General features: G+C 46.5%; 1 protein-coding gene across 4 annotated transcripts in view; it reads left to right on the top strand.

Annotated features, from left to right (window-relative positions):
* The window catches only part of OSMR (oncostatin M receptor), a 52,428-nt gene that overhangs the window by 20,850 nt on the left and 6,430 nt on the right, over positions 1–25,148 (top strand). For 3 of the 4 annotated variants that reach the window (XM_086677544.1, XM_086677550.1, XM_086677557.1), the window contains exons 4-14: positions 4,478–4,649; positions 6,779–7,054; positions 8,384–8,513; positions 9,073–9,224; positions 12,538–12,680; positions 13,045–13,198; positions 16,520–16,596; positions 17,923–18,145; positions 21,569–21,748; positions 23,041–23,145; positions 24,465–24,638. In XM_086677544.1, coding sequence (XP_086533670.1) covers positions 4,478–4,649; positions 6,779–7,054; positions 8,384–8,513; positions 9,073–9,224; positions 12,538–12,680; positions 13,045–13,198; positions 16,520–16,596; positions 17,923–18,145; positions 21,569–21,748; positions 23,041–23,145; positions 24,465–24,638 — 1,786 coding nt within the window. The remainder of the gene's footprint in view (positions 1–4,477; positions 4,650–6,778; positions 7,055–8,383; positions 8,514–9,072; positions 9,225–12,537; positions 12,681–13,044; positions 13,199–16,519; positions 16,597–17,922; positions 18,146–21,568; positions 21,749–23,040; positions 23,146–24,464; positions 24,639–25,148) is intronic. The other variant, XM_086677568.1, reaches the window with a different exon arrangement.

The raw sequence follows: 25,148 nt of genomic DNA on the forward strand, positions 1-25,148 counted from the left end.
CATATTCGTGATTGCATTTGAGATCTGAGTGAGAGGCCTAAATTAAATAGAACTCTGACTCTGTGAATTTAGGATTGATACCAGGTCTGCAATTCCACACGTCCATGGGAAACTACCAAGAATGAAAGCTCGTTGGTGTTCTGATTTTAAACAACAGTAATGCTCATGGACAGCTGCTCACCGCCCACCGTCGGTACATCTTCCCACTATTGTACCTCATGCTAATCATTTTTGTGTTTGTATATCTTTGATGGATACACTCACTCGTTGTTGATTTGGACCCAGTAAAATATTACGCAAAGGTCATATTGAGACTAATTGTATAAGAAAAAGAAATTCAGGAGAAATGCTGGAAGAATCTATGGAAAACTAGTACCTCACACTACTAGCAGAAGTGACACTGACCATAGACGGACTGAGTTCCATTTTCTATTTTCCTAACGGGCAGTTGTTCATATCTGTTTTCACCTTTGATTCGTGTAAGAGTTCTTTTCTCAGGGTAAAGCACCTTGTGAAACTACTAAGACTCAAGATCTTTGTCCAAGGTATTGTCCCCATATCACCCAGCTCAGCCTGATGGGGGGAAAGGAGAAAACCAAGGCCTAGAGAGGTCTGTTGTGCTACTCAAGGTGACAGAGTCAGCGCAGTGCCCTCCTTCACCCACGTGCCCGGTCAGCGATGATGGCCACACGCAGTCCCCAGGACGTCAGTGGCCGTGTGTCCCACAACAGTGCCGTGAGAAGCCCTTGTCTGAACCTCGCAGGCCTAAAGTCAAGAAAAGACATGAGGTTCCCCCTCCAGTGCGGGGGAAGAAAGGCAGCCAAGGGGGTCTGCTTCTGTCTCGAGCGCCATCTCCCTTTCATAAGGCCGTTCCCTGTAATGCAAGCCTGACGGGACACTTGCATTCATGCGCAGAAGGAGTAGCTTTTAGGACTCGTGCCTCAGATGATCCTGTTCCTAAACAGGCCTAGCAAGAGCCCCCTGCCCCAAGTGCTCACAGCTGGGCCAGGCCCCTGAGCCACCTCCCCGAGGGCGCGGGCCACTCGGAGCCTTGCTGGCGGCCACGGGCTCTACACGGTTTCCCCTGGGCCGGGCTCTGCCCTCGGCCCGTCCAGCCACTTGCTTTATGGTCCCGGCAGTGGCAGAAGGCAGAGTCGGGTGGTAGCTCCAGCCCAGAAGGAGGCCCGGAGCCGTCGGCCGGGGCTCCGCGAGCACCTCAGGAGCCAGTCGGTGGCCTCAGTTGGACTTCCGTATCGATGCGTGTGCCAGTTTCTTGTGACTTACTGGTGTCTGCCGGGGCCGAATGAAACTTGCCACTTCAATTGGTGAAAACAGCCCAAACACAGTTCATCACTTTTTTTTTTTTTTTTTTTTTTGTAATCACTGAATTGATGCATTCAAGGAAAATTTTATCTCCTGCATTGTGAGTCTTTAAACAGCACACAGCACAAATTGTGGTTAGACAGAACCCACACAAGTAGTGTCTGAAAGAAATAGAGCCCACAGCATGTTAATGAAGTGATGAGATCATTCAGCGCATCGTTGGAGACTGGGAGCCTGGGTCCAGCCATTAATTCAAGGCACAGGTCTGTGAGCGCTGAGCGGGAATGAGGAGGTAAACGCAGGAACAAGGGTGTCCTAAATGTGGGAAGCGCCATGCTGGCAGCTGACAAGGTCGCTGAGGGGTTGGGATTAGGCCGGACCTTCTCCAGCAACTTGAAAAAGGATGGTTTGAGCCAAAATAAGAGAGAGGATTAGAAGCTAGTGTAGAAGGGAGGGTGGAGAAGAATGTTCTGGGAAGAGCCCACAGGTCTGAGCCAAGGCCCAGAGGGAAGGGCTGTGAGCTCCCAGGCCTGAAAACACTGAGCACTTGGGGGCGGGCGTGACCCAGGAGTGGGCCTCACCGGACACTGGGGGTCATGGTCACTTCTCCTGTTTTATCCTGACAGCCATAAGGAGAGGAATGACAGGATCTGGTTGGACGTGTTTGAAAAGTCCACTCTGGCTGCGGGTGGGGAAGCTGGAAGAGGCGGAGTGTGACCTCTATGAAGCGGGCTGTGGGGTGGGTCCAGCAGAGAGGTGCGTGGAGTGGCTGGGGACAGTGGAGACGACAAAAGAGGCTAAATCTCAAAGAGAAGGAGGTAAAATCCAGACTGTGGCCTGTTGACAGCAGGGTCTCCATTATGGATACAATCTTGTTGTTTTGTTTTTGGTATTTGCTCTTAAACAATATTTAATGAAAATATACTCAAGACTGCTCATATTAAATAGTAGAAGTTGCATAGATCAGGACCTGAAAAGTTATACTTAAAAAATATTTTTTTAGGGGCTCCTGGATGGTTCAGTCAGTTAAGGTCATGATCTTGTGGTTCGTGAGTTTGAGGCTCATGTCTGGCTCTGTGCTGACAGAGCAGAGACTGCTTGGGATTCTCTCTTTCCCTCTCTCTATCTGCCCCCCCGCCAAATACATAAATAAACTTTAGAAAAAAATAAAAAATAGGGGTGTCTGGGTGGCTCAGTCCGTTAAGCGTCCAACTTCAGCTCAGGTCATGATCTCACGGTTTGTGAGTTCAAGCCCCGTGTCGGGCTCTGTGCTGACAGCTCAGAGCCTGGAACCTGCTTCAGATTCTGTGTCTCCCTCTCTCTCTGCCCCTTCCCCTTCACACTCTGTCTCTGTCTCTGAAAAATAAATAAATCACAAAAAAATAAAAATAAAAAATATATTTTGTAGTTTAGAGATCAAACAATCCAATAAACCGAGATGGAAACATTCCGTAACTCACCAGTCCTGCATAGAGGATGAGCACAGTCACCCTCGGGTGCCGCCCAGGTGGACTGAGGTACTCTCACCCCAGGGCTGGGTTGGCTTCTGCCCAGGGTGATGGTTAAGGTTGGCAGCCTGGGAAGAGAAGAAGGCATCAGTGGAGGGCAGGCCTCAAGGTTTGCCAGCTCCAGGTTGTGTGTGACATGCATGTTGCCCCATCCTCTTGATTGTAGGGCTTGCACTCGGCCCTTAGAGATGGGGGTTCAGACTCAGTTTTCCGCAGGAAGCGCAGGTGTTTGTTGTCCCGTCACCCAGCTGTGGGGGCCGAGAGCCGGTGTCCTGGAGGGGCCCACCGAGGAGCATGCGTGCCCAGAGCCGTGTGGGACGTGAACAAGAATAAAACCCAGTCCCTGCGGTCTTGGGGCCATGCTCGAGCCAGGGACACAAGGACAGATGAAGTACCAGCAGCTACACACAGTGTACAGGAGGGCTTCAGGAGAGGTGGGGTTGGGTGCGTCCTGCACCTGCATAGTGTGCAGGGAGAGTGGGGACCCGAGCCAGGGGCCCTGTGTGAGGAAACGCTGAGGTGGAAAAGCGTAAAGCTATTCCCGAAGTGCGAGGTAGAGCACTGTGTCCAGAGAGATTCCTGCAAGGGAGAGGTAGGTTGGGGTCAGAATATACATGGCTGTAGATGGTTTACAGGAGCCATAGAAGCCTATGGAATTAGAGAATGAAAATACCAGTAATTTAGAAAGGTCAAGATTAAAGGCTGTGGGGGAAGACCAGTTGTAGTTCCACGTGAGCAAGCTTCCCACAGTGGAAGACATTCCTGTGTGGTTGACATTCTGACAGATGGAGCTCAAAGAAGAGGATCCAGTCCCTGTGGCCACCAGGTCTACAAAGATAAGGGACCAAACCAAACGAAACAGAAAACAGACAAACAAAGCCCACGGGCCTCATGGAGATCCATCTACTGGCTTCTGACAGTGGAACTCCTGGGTGCCATGAAGGGCTGCCCTCTCTACTGAGATTTGGCCAACATGATCTGACCCTGGCTAAAAATGAATGTTAAAAAAATACTCATTAGTCTTGCTTATACTTTTTAATGTTGTATTGTTTATTTTATTTTTGAGACAGAGAGACAGTGTGTGAGTGGGGGAGGAGCAGAGAGAGAGGAGACACAGAATCCGAAACAGGCTCCAGGCTCTGAGCTGTCAGAACAGAGCCTGACTGCAGGGGGGTGGGGGGGCGGGGGGGGGGGGGGAGTCTCGAACTCACAAGCTATGACATGACCTGAGCCGAAGTCGGAAGCTTAACTGACTGAGCCACCCGGGCGCCCCTGGTCTTCCTTATTTTTAAAGAATGACTCAGTTCTCTAGTTTGCAAAAATTTTTCTCAGCAGGCCTGTGTGACAAGCACGGTGCCTACCTTCTGACTCTGCTCTCTTCCCCTAAGACGTAAGTAGCTTCAGTTTTCTCTCACTTCCTCCACATGAGCCATAGGGCATGGGAGCTGAGTTCTCAAAGGACAGGAGGCTGCGGCAGGTGCTGCTGAGACATTGGAGCAGGGGTGACTGGCTGATGGGGAATGAACTACGCTTGCGCGTGTTGGGAGCTTCGGTGGGCTCTCAGGTGTGCGCTTTGGGGTAACTGGTCAAGCCATTTTCCAGGGCAGCATCGCTCCATGTTTCCAAGTTTTTCTCTTTATTTCTAGGAGAACTATAGCACCATTGTGAAGCGGAACCAAGTTCTGCGTTGGAGCTGGGAATCCAAGCTTCCTTTGGAATGTGCAAAACACTCTGTAAGAATGAGGGGTGCGGTGGATGACGCCCAGGTCCCCGAGCTGAGGTTCTGGAGCAATTGGACTTCGTGGGAGGAGGTAGATGGTAAGGAGTGAGGTGATAAAAGAATTAAAGTGTTTCATATTTAATATTATTTGGGGATCAATAGTCAAATAGTGGAAGTCTCTTTTGAGGAGACTGGGTAGAAAAAGGACATTGTTTTTCTTTGTCTTCCCTTGGAACTAAAAACTGTGGGTGTGAAACTTGCCACCAGGAGATAGACATCTATGGTTTTGCCTCAGAATTTGCTCATTGAGGTAATTAGGCAAGTTCAGACACCTTCATATTCATTTTCCAAACATGTGACACAGGCAATGCTAAGAAAACATGGCAGGACATAAATTGCACATGTCGTTATTAGAATAGGACAAAATGTGTATGCATCTAGAACAGAGGTTGGGAAGCTTTTCTGTAAAGGGCAAAATAGGAAATATTTTAGGCTTTACAGACCTTGGTGGTCTTAGGACTATTCAGCTGTGCTATTTTAACATGAAAGCAGTCCTAAGCAATATGTAGACAAATGAGAATGGTTGTGTTCTAATAAAACTTTATTTACAAAAACAGATGGCAGGCTGGAGTTGGCCCAGGGCTATAGTCCGAAGATGCCTGATGTAGAGAGAAGGGGGTGAAATATGGAAAAGTAAAATCGGGTCTTCATTTGAGTAATGAGATTATGGATAAATATGTCTTCAATATCTCTTAATTTTGATAAATTAATTTTTTTATAATTAAGATTTAGAGTAGATTTCTCCAGTTTCTTATGCTTCATTTGAACTATAGGCAGGTTCTAAAGCAAAGGCATTTGGCTCTCTCTCAACCTATATACCCTGCCAGAGTATCTGAAATTCCTGCCAATAGAACAGGAATGTTAAGTGTTTATGCAAATTTATTAAGTCAAACTGATAACACATTAACCCGTGAGTGGCCTAGTGATTAGTTTAATACTGGTAATAGAATTAAATCTGCATTTTAGTCATATTCTAAGTAGTCTACATATTCATTTAGCCTTCAACTCAGTCCTTTGAAATGTGTATTAGTCTTATTCCCACTTCACAGATGAGGAACCTGAGGCACATTTAGTTTAAAGAACCCACGCAAGGTCATCAAGCCAGTTAGCGATAGAGCCAGAATTCCAACCTGACAGCGTGGCTCCAGGGACCGCCCTCTTCACATCACATCCAACTGTTGAAAGAGAACACACACAAGAAAAACAGAGATTAAAATAAAAAGATAGTAAGAGAGAGAGAGAGAACAACATTAGTAACAACTTTGATAAGATAGACTAGATTTCTCAAAACTATAACCTCCAAACTACTCAGGAACAAATGGAAAGCCTAACTGATGGTTCCTAACCCCCAAACGCTGGTTCTCAACCATGGTTACACGTTAGAATCACCTGAGGACCTTTAAGAGCGCTCCTATGCCCAGGCTACACGGTGTGGGTGACGTTGCTGGTGGCAGTTTCAGTGACAGCAGTGGGCCGAGTGAGCAGGAGCAATGGGGCCAAGCGCTTAGAAAGGGGCAGCTCCTTCAGGGAGGCTGACCGTGGAGGAGCAGGTCCAGAGTGGGCTGGAGGGAAGCATGGGGAGGATGGCGAGTTGGCTTACAATGCGGGACACCTGAGGAGTTTTATACACTGGTGGTCATACAGAAGGGGACACAATGGAACAGATATTTGAGTGACTGGCATTTCTGAGAAGGTGAGAAGAAATGAAGAGGGACACATGGCCTTGGAGATGGGCACACCTGGCAGGTGTGAATGTGGCTTTGCCACATTTGCTGAGCTTGGGCTCAGACCTAGTTGTGGTGGTGATGAGAGGGGGGAAGGATGGCATGAGATCATGTGCAGCCCACTGAATGCAGATCCTCCCTCGTGGCTTCGGTCCGTGGAGGGCAGCTACCACTGTCCTAGCCAGATTCTAGCCGTGACCCAGTAATCCCAGTGTGACAGGACATGCTGTCTTTGTCCAGCAGCAGCTTTCGTGTGACCACAGGAGCCATCTTGGGAAGGATTGTTTCTGCAGGCTCCCAAGTTTAATGGTTTGCCTAGAAATTTAGGCTCCTATTTCTCGAGGAGGTAGAGGAGGTAAATTTATCTGTTGAGAAGGGAGAACAGAGGGGCTGGTTTGACTTGAGTGATGTTCTAACTGAGCTGTCTTTTTTTTGTCTTGTAGTACAGAGTTCTCTTGGACACGATCCATTGTTCGTTTTCCCTAAGGATAAGCTGGTGGAAGAAGGCTCCAATGTCACCATTTGTTACGTTTCTAGGAGCCATCAAAACAACATATCCTGTTATTTGGAAGGCGTACGGATGCATGGAGAACAACTTGATCCAAACGTCTGTGTGTTCCACTTGAAGAACGTTCCTTTCGTTAGAGAAACTGGGACAAATATCTATTGTAAGGCAGACCAAGGAGACGTTATAAAAGGCATCGTTCTCTTTGTATCCAGTAAGTATGTACGTTCTCTGCTCTCTCTTCCCATTTCTATGGAGTAGCTAGAATGTCCTTTACCAGAAGACAAGTAAGCATTTCCACTCGTGATCTGGATGTTCTTTTGTCTCCCGAATCGTTTAGGAGAGACTCTGGCAAAGATCCTCTGAAGCAGTACTTGCAGGATTTCCTGTTGTTTTCTTGCCCTTATGAACCATTTTCTTCCTAGAAACCAAGAGTATTAAAGGGGGGAAAGTTCAGGTCATGGCCGGGGCCACTGGGAAGGGCCCTGCCTCGCCTTAGCCGTGCTGCAGTCGGACAGTGGGGAGAGAGATGGCAGGTCAGACGACTCCGGAGAGGCAGCCAGTGCTGTGCCCAGGAGACCTGGCTTTAAATCTTCCCACACCTGGGCGTGTCACGTTGGCTAAGTTTCCTAGCTTCTCTGAGCCAGTTTCCTCCTCTGTGAATGGGCCCAGTAATGGTTGTTTGAGGGTGAATGAACAGGGACGGGGCCTGGCCCCGACACTGTAGCTGCACATAGTAGGAATTCGGTAAATGGAGGCCATCCCTGTTCTGAGGTGGGTGCAGAAAGTGTCAGGTGCCTCCGTCGGTGGCAGCCAGTAGAGAGGGAACGTTTTATTGTTTATGTAGGTCTGTGTGAACATACATGCCCGCTGGCCTCCTGTGTTTTGTGTGGAGGCCTCCCTTCCCCTGCTCGCTAGGTAGGCCAATATCTGCGACTGCCGGGTCCCTGCTTCTGCAGCCAGGGGCAGACTCCAGGCTCCCAGACACCTGGTGCAGCTGTTCCCCTTGGAACAGCCTCTGAGAGCCTCGTGGCTCCGGGGGCTTGGAGGTGCTGCCCGGGTCCTAAGAACTCCCACTCCCTGCTGCTGAGTTTAATGGCTCCCCAAATCTGACTGCAGGGCATCCCAAGCATAATAGCCCTGAGGCTGTCTGCAAGCCCCAGCTTCCACAGTGAGGCAGCAGGCAACACTGACTCCATTCATTCATTCTTTCTTTCTTTCGCTCACTCACTCTGACACTTGGCGACTTGTTGAGCGCCTACTAGCAGGTACTGGGGGTCCAACTTCCATCACATGGACACAGTGCAGCTCACCGCAGAACTACCACCGGTCCCCGTCCCGGTGATGCCTCAGAAAAGAACAAGGAAAGGAAGAGAAGGGGCCAAGATGGGGCACCTGACACGTGACCTTCTGGAGCTGCCAGTGTGATCCTTCTGTCATTCAGCCCTGTGGCCTCAGACCCAAAGGGAGCTTTTCCTATTTTCCTTGTCTTTCAATAAAGGGATTTGACTAGATCTTTCATCTGTTTTCTTTGTGTGGCCAGAAGTATTTGAAGAGCCCAAGGATTTTTCTTGTGAAACCCGGGACTTGAAGACTTTGAACTGTACTTGGGTTCCCGGGAGCGACGCTGGCTTGCTCACACAGCTTTCCCAAAGCTACACTTTGTTTGAATCGTAAGTCGGCTCTGATTACGTTCTTGACAGGTCCCTTCTTGTGCCAACAATAAGGGTCACATTTAGATGTTACAGACAATGTGAAGAAATAGTTTACAACCACCCTACCAGAGTCAGAAAGAAGTCTTTAAGCGGTCACAACTGTATAATGCTTTTCACCTGAGTTCCATGAAAGGAAAACGTAGCATAAAAATGATAAAAACAGTTAATGATGAATCTTGAGGTGTAAATTGTTCCATCTGGTGATCTGGGTATATCTAATTTCTAACTGTTTAAGAATATTCAAAATAAGTTGAGGAGTATTCTCACCACCCATGTTGGGGGTGGACAGTCAGCAATTCATCGCTACATAAACCGAATAAACCTTTAACCACATAAATGGAAGTTGTTGAAACAACATCTTCCTTGGTGGTATTTGTTGATGCAAGTGGATCAGTGCCATTGTGTGCAACACAGTTTGAAAGCCACCAAGTGTGCCCCAAGGGTACAGGGTTGCAGATCTGCGTTGACAGAAGTGGAAACCCTGAAATTATTGTTTTGGGTGTGTTTTTCTTTTAAGGTTTTCTGGGAAAAAGACACTTTGTAAACACAAAAGCTGGTGTAACTGGGAAGTATCTCCAGACTCCCAAGAAATGTACAACTTCACACTCACAGCTGAAAACTACTTAAGAAAGAGAAGTGTTCATCTTCTTTTCAGCTTGACTCATCGAGGTGAGACCAGTGTCGGAGTTTGCTGTGGTTACTGACTCGTTGTTGTGTCACACACTGTGTGATCACGGAAATGTGCTATAGATGTTAGCCTAAGTCACATCCTACGTGGACGTTTTAATCTATATCTCTTGTCGACACCACACTTCACGGATGCACGCATGGCCCCTGGTCCCCTATGATTTGTTTTGAAGATGCAATAAGCACCTGTATGCTTACTACTCACCTTTAGACTAGAATTCTAACAGTAACTCACTTCATCTCCTGCCCCACAGCCCCCCACACCCTGTTCCTCCACTGAGATCATTTAAATCCTGCACGTGTGTGTGCCTGTATGGGAGTACGTATTCTCACTTCTAATGCAATTCTAAAAAGACTGTATTTTTATTTTGTTTGGTTTTAATGTATGTAAAAGACATCAAGCTATATGTAGTAATTTAGTAATTACTATGTAGATAATATTAAATTGCTAATATTGACCCATATTATTGAGTGTTGTTATAGTCTATTGATTCTCACTGTTATCAAGTATTTCATTGTGTAAGTATACAGTATTTTGTCCAGGCATCTCATTTGTTGGTTTTTCAGGTTGTATCAAGGTTTTGCTCTTGGGTGTGGTGTTAATATGAGCATTATGTGTGCAGGACTCATCTCCAGTTGTTTTTCTTGAGTGTATACCTAAGAGTGGGATTGGTGAGGACATAGAGAATTTGCATGTGCCACGTAGGAGACAGTGCCACATGGCTTTCCAAAGTGGCACCAATTATTCCCTTGCCCTTGAATTCATGTAGTCTTTCCAAGGTGGTATGGTCGGTCACCCTTTTCATTTTTGTCAGTTTAATGGCTACACCGTGGTATTTTATGGTAGTTTCGATCTACATTGTTTGACCACCTGTTTTCTCTTTTATGAAACGCAGAATCTTTACACATGTTGTTCACTTTTTCTAGAATGTTCTTCCTTCCCCTTTCACCTTCTTAATTCCTACACATCTTTTAGATTCATCACCACTCAGTCAGCTGGGTAATTACAGAGTGCCTCCAGTGTGGCGGGCACTGGGGACCTGGCAGTGAACATAACTGGATAGCTGCCCCTTGTGAGCTTGTCTGCTAGTGTGTGTAGGAGGAGGGGTTGAGAGCGGGGAGTGGAGACATACAGTAAACATAGGGTACTTCAAGTACTGATATGTGCTGTGGAAAAGGTAAAATTCAGGTTTAGGGGAGATAATGCCTGTATCAGGATGAGGGAGTTGAAGAAAGAAGTAGAAGACGTCTAGCGGAAGAGCATTTGAAGCAAAAAGAATAAGATTTGAAAAGGTCATGGGATAAGACCAAACTCTGGGTTGTTGGAGAGACAGAAAGAATGTCCTCATGCTCATACCAGAGATAAAGGAGATTTGGGTGGTAGGCAGTGTCCTGGTCATGTGACAACCGTGGAACTGGATGGTCTTACCTAGTTGTGTTGACAGGTGTTCATCAGGACAGATAAATGATGTGACTCACACTGTGGGAAAAGATCACTCAGGGTGGACCATCAGGGGCGGGGGTGGAGATGGAGAGCTGGTTAGGAGGCCGCTGCGGTTGTCAGGCAGAGACTTTGGACCAGATGGGGTGATGAAGTTGGTGGGGAAGCGGTCATATTGTGAATTCACTTTGGGATGGAGTTGGTAGCACTTACTTAGGGAAGGCATGTGCATGGTAAGGGGAAGAGGAATTTAAGATGGTTCCTTAGGATGATTGCAAGGGTTTTGGCCTAAGCAATTGGGCCAGTATTGGAACTATCCCCTGAAATGGGGAGGTACTGGGGAAGAGCAGCTCCGAGCAGGAGCACAGAGTTCCGTGTTTACCAAGTCAAGATTGAGATGTCTTTCAGATATCTCCGGGGAGATGTTGAGGAGAGTTGGATATAGAGTTTGGAGCGCATCGAACAAGTCTGGGATGGAGAGTTAGACTTGTGAGTGAGTCATCAGCCTGTGGATAGTGACCGAAAAGGAGATAAAAAATGAAGGCTCAGGATAGGGACTTCTAGAACTCCATCTTTTTGGCCAAAAACTCCTTTTACACTTTCACTGTCATGACCCCACTTGCAATGTTACATTTATTTTGTAGTTGTCGATTCGTGCTTGCTCCTCTGTTGCCCTTTGAAAGCGAGGGCCGTGCCAGCTTTTGTTTTCTCTCCCATCTGACAATTTCTGTTTTTATTGGTATGTTTGGACCATTTATATTTAACATAATTATTAATAGGGTTGGACGCACGCCTACCATTTTATTAGTTATTTTCTATTTGTTCCCTCTGTTTTTGATCTACACCTCCCTAAAATTGAGTATCTCTTCCCAGCCTGCCACCTTTGGATTATTTGAATACTTTTTTAGTATTCCACTTCAATTTATCTACTGGCTTTTGCCTATATATATATTTGTATTCCTTCCCCCCCCCCCCGGAGATTACAATATGTTATTAATCTTTCACAAGAGTTAGTATTTTTCACTTTAAGTAAAACATAGAAGCCTTCCTTTACCCTCTCACTACCAATGCAGCAATACTTGAATTTCTGGTCTTCTCTGCCTGCCACTATCAGAGTTCTCAAATAGAATATTCGAGAATGCTCCATGTGATATATTTAATTGGATTCAGGGGGATAGACAGGATGGGAGGGGCTTTCTTTATTTTTTCAAGACCTGAACCTCATCCAGTCAGTTTTTCATTTCAGATATTATATTTTTTGGCTCCAAAATTTCCATTTGATTCTTTTTTTTTTTTAATAGTTTCTGTTTCTCTGCTGAGAAGTGTTTTTCTTCTATTCATTTCAAATGTGCTTACTTTTATGTCGCAGATCTGCCTTAAAGTCCGTACGAATTGCATTCTTATGGGCAGGTCACCGTGAGGTTGGCATCCTTTGACTGTCTTTTCTCTTGGAAATTGGTGATATGTTCTGGAGTTTTGTAGGTAGAATAATTCTAGATTGTACCTTTGATATTACTGACGTTATTTTATTTAGATTTTGGGTTCTGTTATATTCTCCCCATGAGCCCCTTCTCCAAGTTTTGATTCTCCTTCATAATCTGCCTGCTTTTGTTTAATTTTAAGAGTCCTCAGTAGTTTCTTTTTATGTTTTGTTCAGAGTTTCTAATATAATTGGTGAGAGAGAAAGGCTACAGTTGGCTTACTCCATCTGTGCTCTAAGTCTGGTTTTGTTGCCATTTTTTCAAAACTAAACAAAAATAAATAAGAAATGAGCTGCCTATTTACCAAAGTCTTTGGATTTATGGTTGAATTTTTTTTTAATTTTGTTTCCTTTTTTTTTTTTTTTTTTGGCAGTTCACCCAATGGCTCCCTTTAACGTATTTGTCAAAAATGTAAGTGCCACAAATGCCACCATGACCTGGAAGGTCCACTCCATTGGGAATTATTCCACGCTATTGTGTCAGATTGAACTCTATGGTGAAGGAAAAGTGATACAAGTAAGAATACTGCTTCACTTTCTATTTTCAAAAATCTCTTTATGTCCTGAACAGAGAGACTAATAAATAAAACCTCTTTAAAATCTTATTTCTGTGGGGGTTCAGATGATATGGGTCATCTGTTTAAAAACAGTCCTGAAATTAATCACAAGCTTTAGCATTGGGCAGAGGGCCTTCGAGATTTTTTCACAAAGAAGTAGTAGTCGTACCCCACCTCAGAATGGACCAGGCTGTGATTGGACTTTGCCATGAAGTATGCTCGCTGGTCCTCCTGTCTTCTTTCTTCTTTCTTCCTGTCTCCTTTTTTCAGTTCATCTCATTGATTTTCTTCTTTTCCTTCCTCCCTTCCTTCCTTTCTTCGAAGAAGCAAAATGTTTCTGTCAAGGTGAATGGTAAGCACCTCATGAAGAAACTGGAGCCTTCCACAGAGTACGCGGCCCAAGTGCGCTGTGCTAATGCCAACCACTTCTGGAAATGGAGTGAATGGACTCGTTGCAACTTTACCACGGCTGAAGCTGGTATGTTCAGTTCCCCTCTCTTTAACCCAAGGATCTAAACTGACTCACAAGAGATGGGTTGGTTTCCCCGAGAGCTTTCAGTTGTACCAAAAACTAAGGAAAAACTATTACAACAGAGGCTGAATATCATCGTTTTGTGGTTGTTTTGTTTTGTTCATTTATTGTTTTTTAGAGAGAGCACTTGCGAACATGAGCTGGGGAGGGTTGGGGGGGGGCGGGCAGAGGGAGAGGAAAGAGACAACCTTAAGCAGGCTCCACACTCAGTGAGGAGACCACCTTGGGACTTGATCCCACAGCCTGGGATTGTGACCTGAGCCGAAATTGGGAGTCAGACGCTTAATGGACTGAACCACCCAGGCGCCCCTGAGTACCATCTTTTAAAAAAAGAACTGAATTAAATGCTTAGTGAGATGTGAACAGGAAGACATCCACCTCAGCGGGATCCACCTCATCCACCTCAATGGTCATCCACCTCAGTGACCTAGGTCATTCAGCATTATTTCTTTTGTACATTTTCTCTCTCGTCTTTGGTTTTGCCAGAACGGCTTATAAGCTCTTGGCGTTGCTGGATTCCCATCGGATCTGGGGCTCCGTAAATTAGGATAGACTTTTAAATTAAGGACTGGGGACAAACGGTAGTGTTGCTGCCGAGGAAGGCGTTGATCTCCTACCAAACAACTTCAGGCTATGTTTGGAAATGTAATGGTGTTTGGAAACTTAACAATTATTGATACATCGTTTGTTCAACAACAGCAAACTGTGAGCGTTCTCGATCACTGTTGCGGTGGGAGGTTCCTCACCACTGACGGAACAGTGGGTGGGTTTTTCTGACAAATAACCATTATCTTTCAGTTCACGTAGGCCTCAGGAGACTGGATGCCCTGCTTTCAGGAGAGCTCTGCTTTCCTCTCCTCCCAATTCAAAATAATAATTTACTGTTGTTGACCAGTTTACAGATGAGGCAGTTTGGGCCCATAGATTGGAGAGACTCACCTAGTTTGCAAAGTTAATGAATGGCAGAGACCTAACAGTATTAATGATTGTAATAGCAGCTAACGTTGAGCTCCAGACAGCTTGAGGCGCTTGCCGTGTTTTTCCCTTTTCCTCCTCACAGCACGCAGGAGACACTATGAGTAATTATCCTCACTTCCTAGATGAGGACAGGAGGCACAGAGAAGCTAAGTGACTTAATTGGCTTAGCCCGTCAGCCTGTTGACTGTGACTCACACCCAGGCCACCTGACTCCAGAGCTCCACCCTTAACCAGAGCTGGATTCTATGTGTTCTGTCTCTTGATGTTGTTATTACAGCCTTGAGATCTTGTTGATTCAGGTCTTGTTCTCTGGCTGCCAAAGGAAGGATTATATGTATATATTTTATTCTTGCTTATATTTATGTGTATAGGTTGGCAGGGCTCTTTCTGTGTCTCTCCATGAGGACCATTTTATTTTATTTTATTTTTAAGATTATTTATTTATTTGGAAAGAGAGAGAGCAAATGCACATGCTTGCACATGTGAGAGAGGGACAGAGAGAGAAGGGAGAGAGAGAGAGAATCCCAAGCAGGCTCCACATTGTCAGTGCAGAGCCCTGTATGGGCTCTCGATCTCACGAACCTTGAGACCATGATCTGAGCCGAAAACCAAGAGTCAGAAGCTTAACCGACTGAGCCACCCAGGCGCTCCCCCTTGAGGACCGTTAAAGCAGTGACTCGAGCTGAGGGGTGACAGGGACAGCTGATCGGATCCTACACAAGGGTTGGTCACCAGTTGTACTTGGCAGGCTCCCTCTCCTTGTCTGATGTACCCACCCCTCCCCTCACTGGGAGCATAGACCCCTGGAGAATCTGCCGCAGAGAGCCCTGTTCCTGACAGTAATGTCACTCCCCAGTTGTGTCTTATTAAAGAATTTTTCCTTTGTTACTGCTTGGCTTTGGGTTTGTTTTTTTTTTTGTTTTTTTTTTTTTTTTGGAAGTTTATTCCAACACTATAACTAAAGTTAAGTGCAAAAGGAAAGTGGCAAACGGATAGAGTGTTTAGTAAATTGTATATACTTTTAGGTTATAGTACCGTAAACCTTAAAAATAATTAATGTTGCTTTTGATGAGAGCAAGAAAATGAGATGAATTTGCTAGTGATGAATCTATAGATTTTTTTTTTTTTTTTTTTGCCTCTGATAACACTTTGCTTGATGCTGGAAAAGTCGATGCCTATGTGTATTATAACCATACTTAAGTAGAATTGTAGTGAGCAGACTTAAATGGCACCAGGGTAGAGACTATGTGACACAAATATGGAGCACTGTCAACTGTGCTGTGGGGCACTGTTCTGACAAGGACTAATTTATAAACCAGCTGAAGATTTTGCATTAAGCTTAGAGTCCCATGTTGTTTCAATACGTTTTTGATTTAATACTGGCTTCTCCAGTGGGCTATTTAGCAAATTGAAATCTGCTTCAATACATTTTTTTGGAAAATCCATGGTCATCTTTAAATTGAGGAGAAAGTGTCTGCAACTAAAAAAGGACTTAAGTTTCAGTTATCGGGGGCAGTAAACTATATTTTTGTAAAACGGCTAAATCTTTATGTGTTATGTTCCAAAGTAATTCTTCCTCCATGGGGATGTTTGGAATCAGATCACTTGTCCTACAGTTGATTGGAGGTAAAGACAAGGATGCACACTTTTCCAGAACAATGTAGTAAGGGCAGTGAACGGGTGCCCTGAGTGTCTGTCGGGCGGGCAGCTGACCCAGGCAGGCCAGGAGCTGGGGGAGACAGCAGCGTGGGGAGGTGGGGGATGTGGCCTTCCCAGTGGAAGGGGATCGAGGAGAGGCGCCCAGGTTAGGACCCGGTGAGAAGACCAGCCAATGTGAATTGTGAAGGTGTGGAAGGGTACAACCAGCCCCCGGGCTGTCCATTAGCACGCTTCCGTTACAACCTTTGCGAAGGGAGCAAGGCTGTAGCAATGGTCTGCTGCTCCTAGAAATTCAACAAATGGGAAATTCACCTAACTGACCTCCTAGAGTTGGTCTAGCTGATGGATGGTTCCAAAATGTTCCGGTGGCTTCCAAAAGCTCAGGCTTGATAAGAGCTTTTCAGTTTGATGCAGCAGACCTTTTGTACGGCACCTACCATGTGCACCGGGTGAGGAGTGAACAATGCGGCCGTGGTCACGTGGGTGGAAGTCACAGAGAGTGAGAAAATGAGAAACAAGCCTCAGGTAGGACGGGTCATCTTCGCCTCCTTTGACCAGAGTAGAAAAAGGGTGAACATACCGTTCTCCGTACATATCGCAACCCACGATCTTTTCTTTGGTTGATTTCAGCTCCCTCAGAGGCTCCTGATGTCTGGAGGAATGTGAAGTCAGTGCAGGGACATTGTGTCGTGACTTTATTCTGGAAGGTAAGACGCACAGATTCCACCAGACACGTTGGCTTGGCACTGTCCCTCCGTGGGACGCTGGCTGCCGGTGCAGGGCTCCAGCTGGCAGGGATCTTAACATGAGTCCAGCAGAACGTCTTACCCAGTGGGGGAATCCCCGCCCCACTGCTCTAAGTTTTGCAAGGCCCAGGGCACCGGTGTAAGTGGAAAAGCACATACCATATTTGAAAGATACAACTATTTACGTACAGTAACTTACATGTAGGAGTTAGGGGTCAAGCTAAAAAATACTTTACATGTATTTTGAAAAAAGTAAACTAAAATCTATTTTGTCATTGTGCCTTGTCTATTAAGGCCTCCATGGCAACCTGGAAGTCCAGGCTTGTGCTTGAAACTCCCGGATTCCTCAGCTCGTGTTTTCTTATCAAACATGACCGTACCGGATGGCTTGGCCCCCAGCCACCGCCCACCTGGCTGTCCTTCCCACCTCCACACTGGCCATCTCTGCAGGGAGCCCAGGCACTCACACATGGGCACAGCCCCGCAGACAGCCTCTCTCTGCACCCATTCTCAGACCTGGGGGTGCTCACACCAGGGGCACCAGCACCGGCTGTTCTTGAGAGGGCAGGCTGGGGGGGACGGCCCCTGGCACCAGGCTTGGGACCTTGTGGGCAGGGAATTCTCTTCGACCTGGAGGATGGTCTAGAGGGAACCGCGTGCTCCGTGAATGGCTCAGGGCACAACTGCGCAGGGAAGGATGGCTGGAGGGGGAAGGGAGGCCAGGGGCCAGGCCCCTCCTGCCCGGGTCTGCTCGTGTCTTCTCCCCTCGGTGCCCTCTGAGTCCCTTCTTATCCAGGCTGAAGGAGCCCCTTCCTCTCCTGACTTGGTCATGCCTCTCTAGATACAACATGCTCTTGAGGAGCTCAAGTAATCCTGTTCTGTACTCCACTTCAGTTACCGCGGAATGCCTGATTTCAAGCTTGCTTTAGATGGTTATTTTCTCTATTAAACTGTTTTTTAATTTGCTGGTGTGTGTGTGTGTGTGTGTGTGTAAAGCAGTTGGGGGCCAGGAAAGATGAAAAAGTAATGATGCAAACTCCTTTCAAAGAAAAACCCATTTTGAATTTTTTAACATTTATTTTTGAGAGAGTGGGGGAGGGGCAGAGAGCGGGAGACAGGATCCCAAGCAGGCCCCCGCTATGAGTGTAGACCCCAATGTGGGGCTCGAACTCAACAAGCTGTAAGATCATTGCCTGAGCCGAAATCAAGAGTCGGCCGCTTAACTGCCTGAGCCACCCAGGTGCCCCGAAAACCCATTTTGAAATGATTATCCGTATTTTCTCTCAGCCACTATCAAAATTGCAGGCCAATGGGAAGATTCTCTTCTATAATGTAGTTCTAGAAAATCTAGACAGACCATCCACCTTGAAGCTCCTCTCCATTCCTGCTCCGGCCAATGGCACAGAACTAACCCTCGACCAGTGTTCTTACCAAATCCACGTCACAGCTAACAACAGTGTGGGCACGTCCCCCGCTTCGGTCATCGCCGTGTCCGGAGACCCTGGAAACAGTGAGTTTCGTTTTGTTTTTATTCTGTGGCCCAGGTGATGTTATTAAGTAGCAACGGACACATTGGAAAGGCAGTAACCTGGCGGGACAAAAGAGCTAGCTCCTGAACACCATTAGTCTTTTTCTTTTGGTCCAGGCATGGCTGTGTGTTTCCCGGGACAGCCCTCCTCGGTGTGAGAGTTCAGCCACAGCTCAGGACACTGCTGCCCTGAGATTCTCCAAGAAATTCAGAGAATTATCTCACATTTGCTCAAGTAAATGCAACACCAATAAACAGTCTTTGCTGAGAGCTGGGGTTGGTGTAAACGTGCTTTGTAGCTTATGAAATCGCGGGTCGCATTTATCGTACTGTAAAATATTTGTCAGTCCTTGCCACCCAGAAAGAGCCCATTAGCATTGCCAGAGGTGAGAAGGAGAACTGACTGGCATCATCTTTCTGGAAGGCTTTGCTGAAGTAGAATGAAAGATGGCAACTGGCTAATCCCTCAGCCTGTGAGAGACCAGACAAGGTAGAGGTGACCTTACATGGACAGTCAGTAGCCATATTAATTACCTTCTTGGGAGAGCTGTAAAAAGAGGTTGGATATACTACCCCCCTGCCAACACACGCACGCACAGGAACGCGTAGGAGACAACGCACGCTTGGGCAGAAAGTAGTCGACGTCGTGCACTCATTTATGCACCTGTCGATCATGCTCTTCTTCAGGCTCTGCTGTGACACTTTCAGGTCCTGCTCATGGGGCTACAGCACGTTGTGTTATACCTGTTACTCAAGTTAGGCTTCAATTTAGGTTAAGTAGGCTCGATGAGAGAGAAGTGTTGCTTGGTTTTATTTTATTTATTTTTAAAGAACAATCCAGTGTGTCAAGTAAGAAAAAGAAATTAAGCTTGGGCACAGAAGAAAAACTAAGGAGTTACTTAACGTGACCTTTGCTTATCAAGAACTGCATTAGAGAAGGAAGTGAAAAGCTGTATTCTGTCTTCATTAGGACAAAGCAGGAAGAGTGGGCATTTCATTCACCCTGGGGGAGCTGATAGGTAAAAGAAGACGGCCTTGAATGAGGCCCGGTCCAAACAACACTAAGCACTGTAACCTGTTTGGGGGTCTTCTCTGTCTGTGGGTTCCTACCGAACCTTCCTTCCCTGTGCCCTGCTCTCAGACCTCCATGCCTTCCCCTGTGAGGGTATCCAGTCTTCCTTAAGTGGCCCACATTCTTTTTTTTTTTTTCTTAATATTTATTTATATTTGAGGGAGAGAGAGGGAGAGTGAACGTGTGAGTGGGGGAGGGGCAGGCTCCAGGCTCTGAGCTGTCAACACAGAGCCCCACACGGGGCTCAGACCCACGAGCTGTGGGATCATGACCTGAGCCGAAGTCAGACGCTCAACTGACTGAGCCACCTAGGTGCCCCCCAGTGGCTCACATTCTTAAATCACTTCAGTGGATAAAATCACCAATGTGCTATGAGGCCGACTGTTAGGGTTAAGCCAATTCATACTAGAGTGTGAATGACTGAAAAAAGATGCCCTTTCTCCTTCCCTCTATCTCCACTTCTTAAAACATATTTGCACCTTTCAAACAGCAGCTTGATAAGAGTTACGGTTCTAAGTTTGGGATGAAATTTTAGCCAGTGTGAATAAGAGTGAAAAATGTCAACTTTGATGCAAACGAGATTTATTTCTTTAATGGAAGAAGACAGGGAAGCCACATAGGTGGGGTATACAAAGGCCTTCATGGGGAACCCTTTATCTTATACCTAGAGCTACACATCCCTTTGGGTGTCCCCCACTGGATAATAACTAGAAAAATTAATAGCACTGTGCTTTCACACCAATGTTCAGGTGTAATTAGGATTGCCCAATAAAATACAGGATGCCCAGTTAAATTCAAATTGCAGGTGAACAATGAGTCAAGTTTTAGTAGAAGTCTATACCAAGCCATGTTTGCTGCTTTCAGAGCAAATACTGCTTTTCTGAGCAGCTGTCTGCAGGCCCACTCCTGGTCTGGGTCTGTCTCACTTGACTGGCTGGGACCACTGCCCTGTCAACAGTGGCAGGCTGTGAGGTCAGCCTCGGGAACTAGGAGAAATTCTCATCCCTGAGGGCGCAGGGTGAGTCTGCTTGAAATCACTAGAACTGTCGTCTGTTGAGATCATATCGCTTTTTTCCAATTTAAACCTATCGTGGCTTATAAAGTATGTTGAGATTGGTCATGAGTAGTGTGCACGTCCCTGCATAGTCCAACTTAGTACGTATCTGAACTCTTTCCTTTGTTGTTCTCACTCAGTTTCTACCCCTAACATCACAGAAGTAATAATTCAGGAGCAGCCAGCATCATGTGGGGGGATTAAGGCGCATTATTTATCTGTTCAACAGATATTTTTTAAAAGCAGATCGAGGGGCGCCTGGGTGGCTCAGTCAGTTGAGCGTCCGACTTCAGCTCAGGTCACGATCTCGTGGTCCGTGCGTTCGAGCCCCGCATCAGGCTCTGGGCTGACAGCTCGGATCCTGGAGCCTGCTTCCGATTCTGTGTCTCCCTCTCTCTCTGCCCCTCCCCCGTTCATGCTGTGTCTCTCTCTGTCTCAAAAATAAATAAACGTTAAAAAAAAATTTTTTTTTTAAAGCAGATCAAGTACCAAGGGGTGCCTGGGTGGCTATGTCAATTAAGTGTCTGACTCTTGACTTCGGCTCAGGTCATAGTCTCACGGTTCATGAGTTCGAGCCCCATGTCAGGCTCTGCACCAACAGCACAGAGCCTGCTTGGGATTCTCTCTCTCTCTCTCTCTCTCTCTCTCTCTCTCTCCCTCTCCCTCTCCCTCTCTCCCTGCCCCTCCCCCTCTTGTGTGCTCTGCTTCTCTCTCTCTCTCAAAATAAATAAATAAATAAACTTTAAAGAAAAAAAAAAGGTAGATCAAGTGCCAAACATGGGGTCAGCCAGTTTTTCGAGTAAAGGGGAAGATAGGAAATATTTCAGGCTTCACAGATCTGCCTCTGTTCAATATCGTACAATCGTATGATCGTATGATCGGCCTCTGTTCAATATTCTGTATTCTTTGTTTTTGGCAGCTCTTTAAAAATCTTAAACCCCTTCTTAGCTCAAGGGTCATAAAACAAGCTTTGGAGGCTGGATTTGGCCTGATGGCAAGTCGTTCACTGACGCCTGTCTTGGGGCTGAAGTCTCGTTGGGTCTCAGAAGATTAGAACAGAGGTATCCTAAGGGCAGATGTAAATATTTGCTGGGAGGTGAGAGGCAGGAAATCACCTGTGAAAACATTACCCCATCCCCAAGCTTCTGTAGCCACTCAAGTGATGGGGCCCTTAACTGTCAGAGACAGTACGTGTTCAAGTTTATTTTCTTCTTCAAACACTTTTTCGAAAATGTACAATGAATTCCATCTGAAGCATGGCTGTATTTGTAATGTGCAGAAGAGGTTGAAGAAGAAAGAGTCAAGGGCACAGAGGACGGATTCTGTCTGTCTTGGAAACCCCAACCCGGAGACGTCACGGGCTACGTTGTGGAGTGGTGTGAACGTCCAGGGGACCCGCTCTGTGATGTCCAGTGGAGAAACCTAGGTCCCAATACCACAAGCACAGTTGTCAGCTCAGGTAAGGAGAGTCCTCCGTGTTACCATCTTGTTCCCTGCACCTTGCAGCAACTTCAACCAGGACCTCTGGACCATCTCATGGATACTTGGTACTAAACTAATCATTTTGAAATGACGACATCAGGCCCGGGGGCTAGGAGTTCACATTTTGCAATGATGTGGTCTAAGATTTGGCCTGAAACATACTTTCACAGACACGCTCTGGACCTGAGGCTGGGATAGGTTTTCACGATTTTATAAATTTGTGCCTTGAAATCAGTTCTCTCAAATGAATGGCAAAGGGACATTATAACCCTCCCCGTCTAGAGAGGTGTATGGATTTGGGACACATTCAGCACATAGCGTTGTCGGAGTCAATCATCAGCTCCTTCACTTTCGGTGGCAAATGTAGAATTTGATCTCTTACTTCCCACGTTGGAGTTGTAATTTCAGGAATGGCAGTTTAGTGGAGTCCCAGAAGCCTAGGTTTGCTGCTGGAGTAGAGGTATCAGTAGCGCCATCTGCTGGGCTTGAGGTAAAGATGTGGGGAATCGTCGACCTGCAGAGGGTGACGGAGGCCAGGGAGGGCATTCAGTGAGGGAATGAGGCTGCCCTCGGCCTGGGCGGTGTCAGTGGCATGGCGGGTGCCGAAGGTGGATTGCAGAGGTGCGGGTGTGAGGGGAAAATGAGGAAGTGCAAGCAAAGCCTTCTAGTGCTCAGCTTGGTGGGGTGGGGGGTGGCGAGAGAAGACAAGTCGCTGCAGGGGACTTGGAGTCAGAAGAGACTTTAAAATGGTTTTCTGGGGACGCCTGGGTGGCCCAGTCGGTCGAGCTTCCGACTTCGGCTCCGGTCATGACCTCACGGCTCGTGGGTTCGAGCCCCGTGTCGGGCTCTGTGCTGACAGCTCCGAGCCTGGAGCCTGCTTCCGATTCTGTGTCTTCCCCTCTCTCTCTCTGCCCCTCCCCTGCTCACACTCTGTCAGTCTCTCTCTCTCAAAAACTAAACATTAAAAAGTAAAATAAAATGGTTTTCTGTGCGTGACTGAATTCTGCACCCACTTTCCTGCACGTGGACAAGATGGTGTTCGAGAGCCCTTGTCGGAGAGGACGGCGTAGAGGACAGCTCCCGCAGGCTTAGTTGGAGTCAGTGGACTCTAAGGCCAGCGGAAGCAGGGAAGACGGTGGAGATGAAGTGCAGAAATCCCGAGGAGGAAGGCATTTAGGAGACGCCAATTCATTTTTCATTTGTTCCTTTGCAGAAATAAAGAGAATGTCACTCTGTGTTATTGAAAACCTGTTGACCTTTCTTCTGTAGATGCTTTTAGACCAGGGGTTCGCTACAACTTCAGAATTTATGGAATTTCTACAGAAAGGATTCCTTATTTATTAGAGAAAAAAACAGGATACTCCCAGGAACTGGGTAAGTCTACAGCGCTTAATGTGTCCGTGGGCAGACTTGTTCAGAACAATCCAGAGATCCGAGCTGTGGGTTCAGGAATATTTCAACACTCTTCCTGATTTTCTGGTTTCCCATTTGCTCTGGTAATTGGATTTAAAAAATATTTTTAATCATAAACTATAAACCATTTTCATTAAAGACAGTGTATGGCAAAAGAAGACAAACTCATTGCTAATTTTGCCACCCCAGAAAACAAATATCCCGAGTTAATATTTGATGTATATCCAGGTATTTCTCTCCCTGTACAGATAAACATTTTTAAGTAAAAATGGGACTTCATCCAGTTTATAAAGTGCTTTTTTGACGCATGTCACTAAGTATTATTTAACTATATCATTGCAAATAATTGTTTGCATATGTCAAATCGCCTGTCGTCGGACATTGAGGATTACAAGTTTTTCAACTATAAACTATGAAACGCATCTTCAAGTGATTTCTCTCTGCAGTGCTCAGTCTCTTTTATCCTTAGCCCAACCTCTTATGCCCCGAGTCACCATCATTCTAGTGAAATCTTTGTCCATATCCACAATAATGGTTTTTAAATGAGGTCTTAGAATACTTGAATCAAGGCATGAATTTACATAGTTTCTCATTTCTTTTACAATTTTTAAGACTTTTGACACATGCCGTGAAATCATCCTCGGAAATTTTCCTGTGGTTCCACCAGCCATGGAAGGCAATTTCGATCCCACTGAAATCTGGGCCCTTTGGGACCTCTCCTCCCTTGCACCGATCAGGTCACCTCTTCCCACCCCTTCATGGGTGGGAGGGGGCTGAGACTGGCAGGGTGTGCGCGCACTTGCGTGTGAAACAGGCTCAGGAAACCTCCGGAACAAACACTCCTGGGTTGCATCAGTGACGCGTAGCTTGGTGCTGTCACAACCCGGGAGCTAGAGTCCCGCCAAAACCCCCTTCAGTCCGTCCTCTGGCAGGGTCTTCCGTCAAGCACTGTTTAGAATCCAAGAGCAGAATGAAGTCTAAGAAGGCCTTCATTCTCCTTTTTGCTGCGTGACCTTGCGCAAGCTGTTGAGTCTCTCTGGCCGTCCTTGTCTTCATCTGTGAAAGGCAAGACTTGGACAGGAAGATGGGTCCCCTCCTTCCCAGGCCTCACAAACTGTGTCAGGGCATAAATCCCCCCCGAGAAGTGGAGAAAACTCCCGAACGAGGCATGTAAGTGCCTACAGGCTCTGGGGTTGGCTGTGGCCCTACTTTTAGTTCACGTGAGCCCTCTGAGAAGATTTCCGAGTGATGACTCTTCTTACCCCGACTTCCTTTCCTAGTGCCTTCAGACAACCCTCAAGTGCTCATGAGTAACCTGACCTCCTACTCCTTTACTCTGAGCTGGAAGGACTATGCCGCCGAGTCCCAGCCCGGTTTTGTACAAGGGTACTCCCTCTATCTGAAGTCCAAGGCTGCGCGATGCCTCCCGGGATCTGAAAAGGCAGTCCTCTCAGGTGACGCGTGTGTTTGTTGGTTGGTTTACTCTTTCAAGACTTCACTCTTCAAAACCGCCAGCGAGGCCGCCATGTCTGAGCCCGGCCACACTGAATCCTGTTCTCGCATGCTTTTTGATCCAGAGTGTTCTTCAGCAAACTAGTGGGCCAGACCGCAGGGGGTCAGTGTTTTGACTTACTTAAAACAGAGTGCCCGGTATTTTGGGAAGCATTTGAAATACCATCAGCTGCTTAGGAAAACCTGCCGGTTACGAAGCTTCCTCGCTAAGCCCTTTTTCTTTTTTTCCCTTTGACTTTGTTAAAGGTTATTACAATGTATTTTTAAGTCTCTCTCCAGCTCTTACTGTCTCTCCCACACTAGTGTGCTCTCTCTGGATCACCACCTTTTCTTGCCATGTTTTCAAGATTTCAGCCATGACCCAGAGTGATGAAATGATGATTTAATATTTGATTGGTGTAGGATGTTGACGGTGCTGAGTCAACAAGACGATTATTGGTGCCCAACCCTGT

Source organism: Puma concolor, chromosome A1 (assembly GCF_028749965.1).
Source record: "Puma concolor isolate L17-30 chromosome A1, mPumCon1.1.hap2, whole genome shotgun sequence".
NCBI lineage: Eukaryota > Metazoa > Chordata > Mammalia > Carnivora > Felidae > Puma > Puma concolor.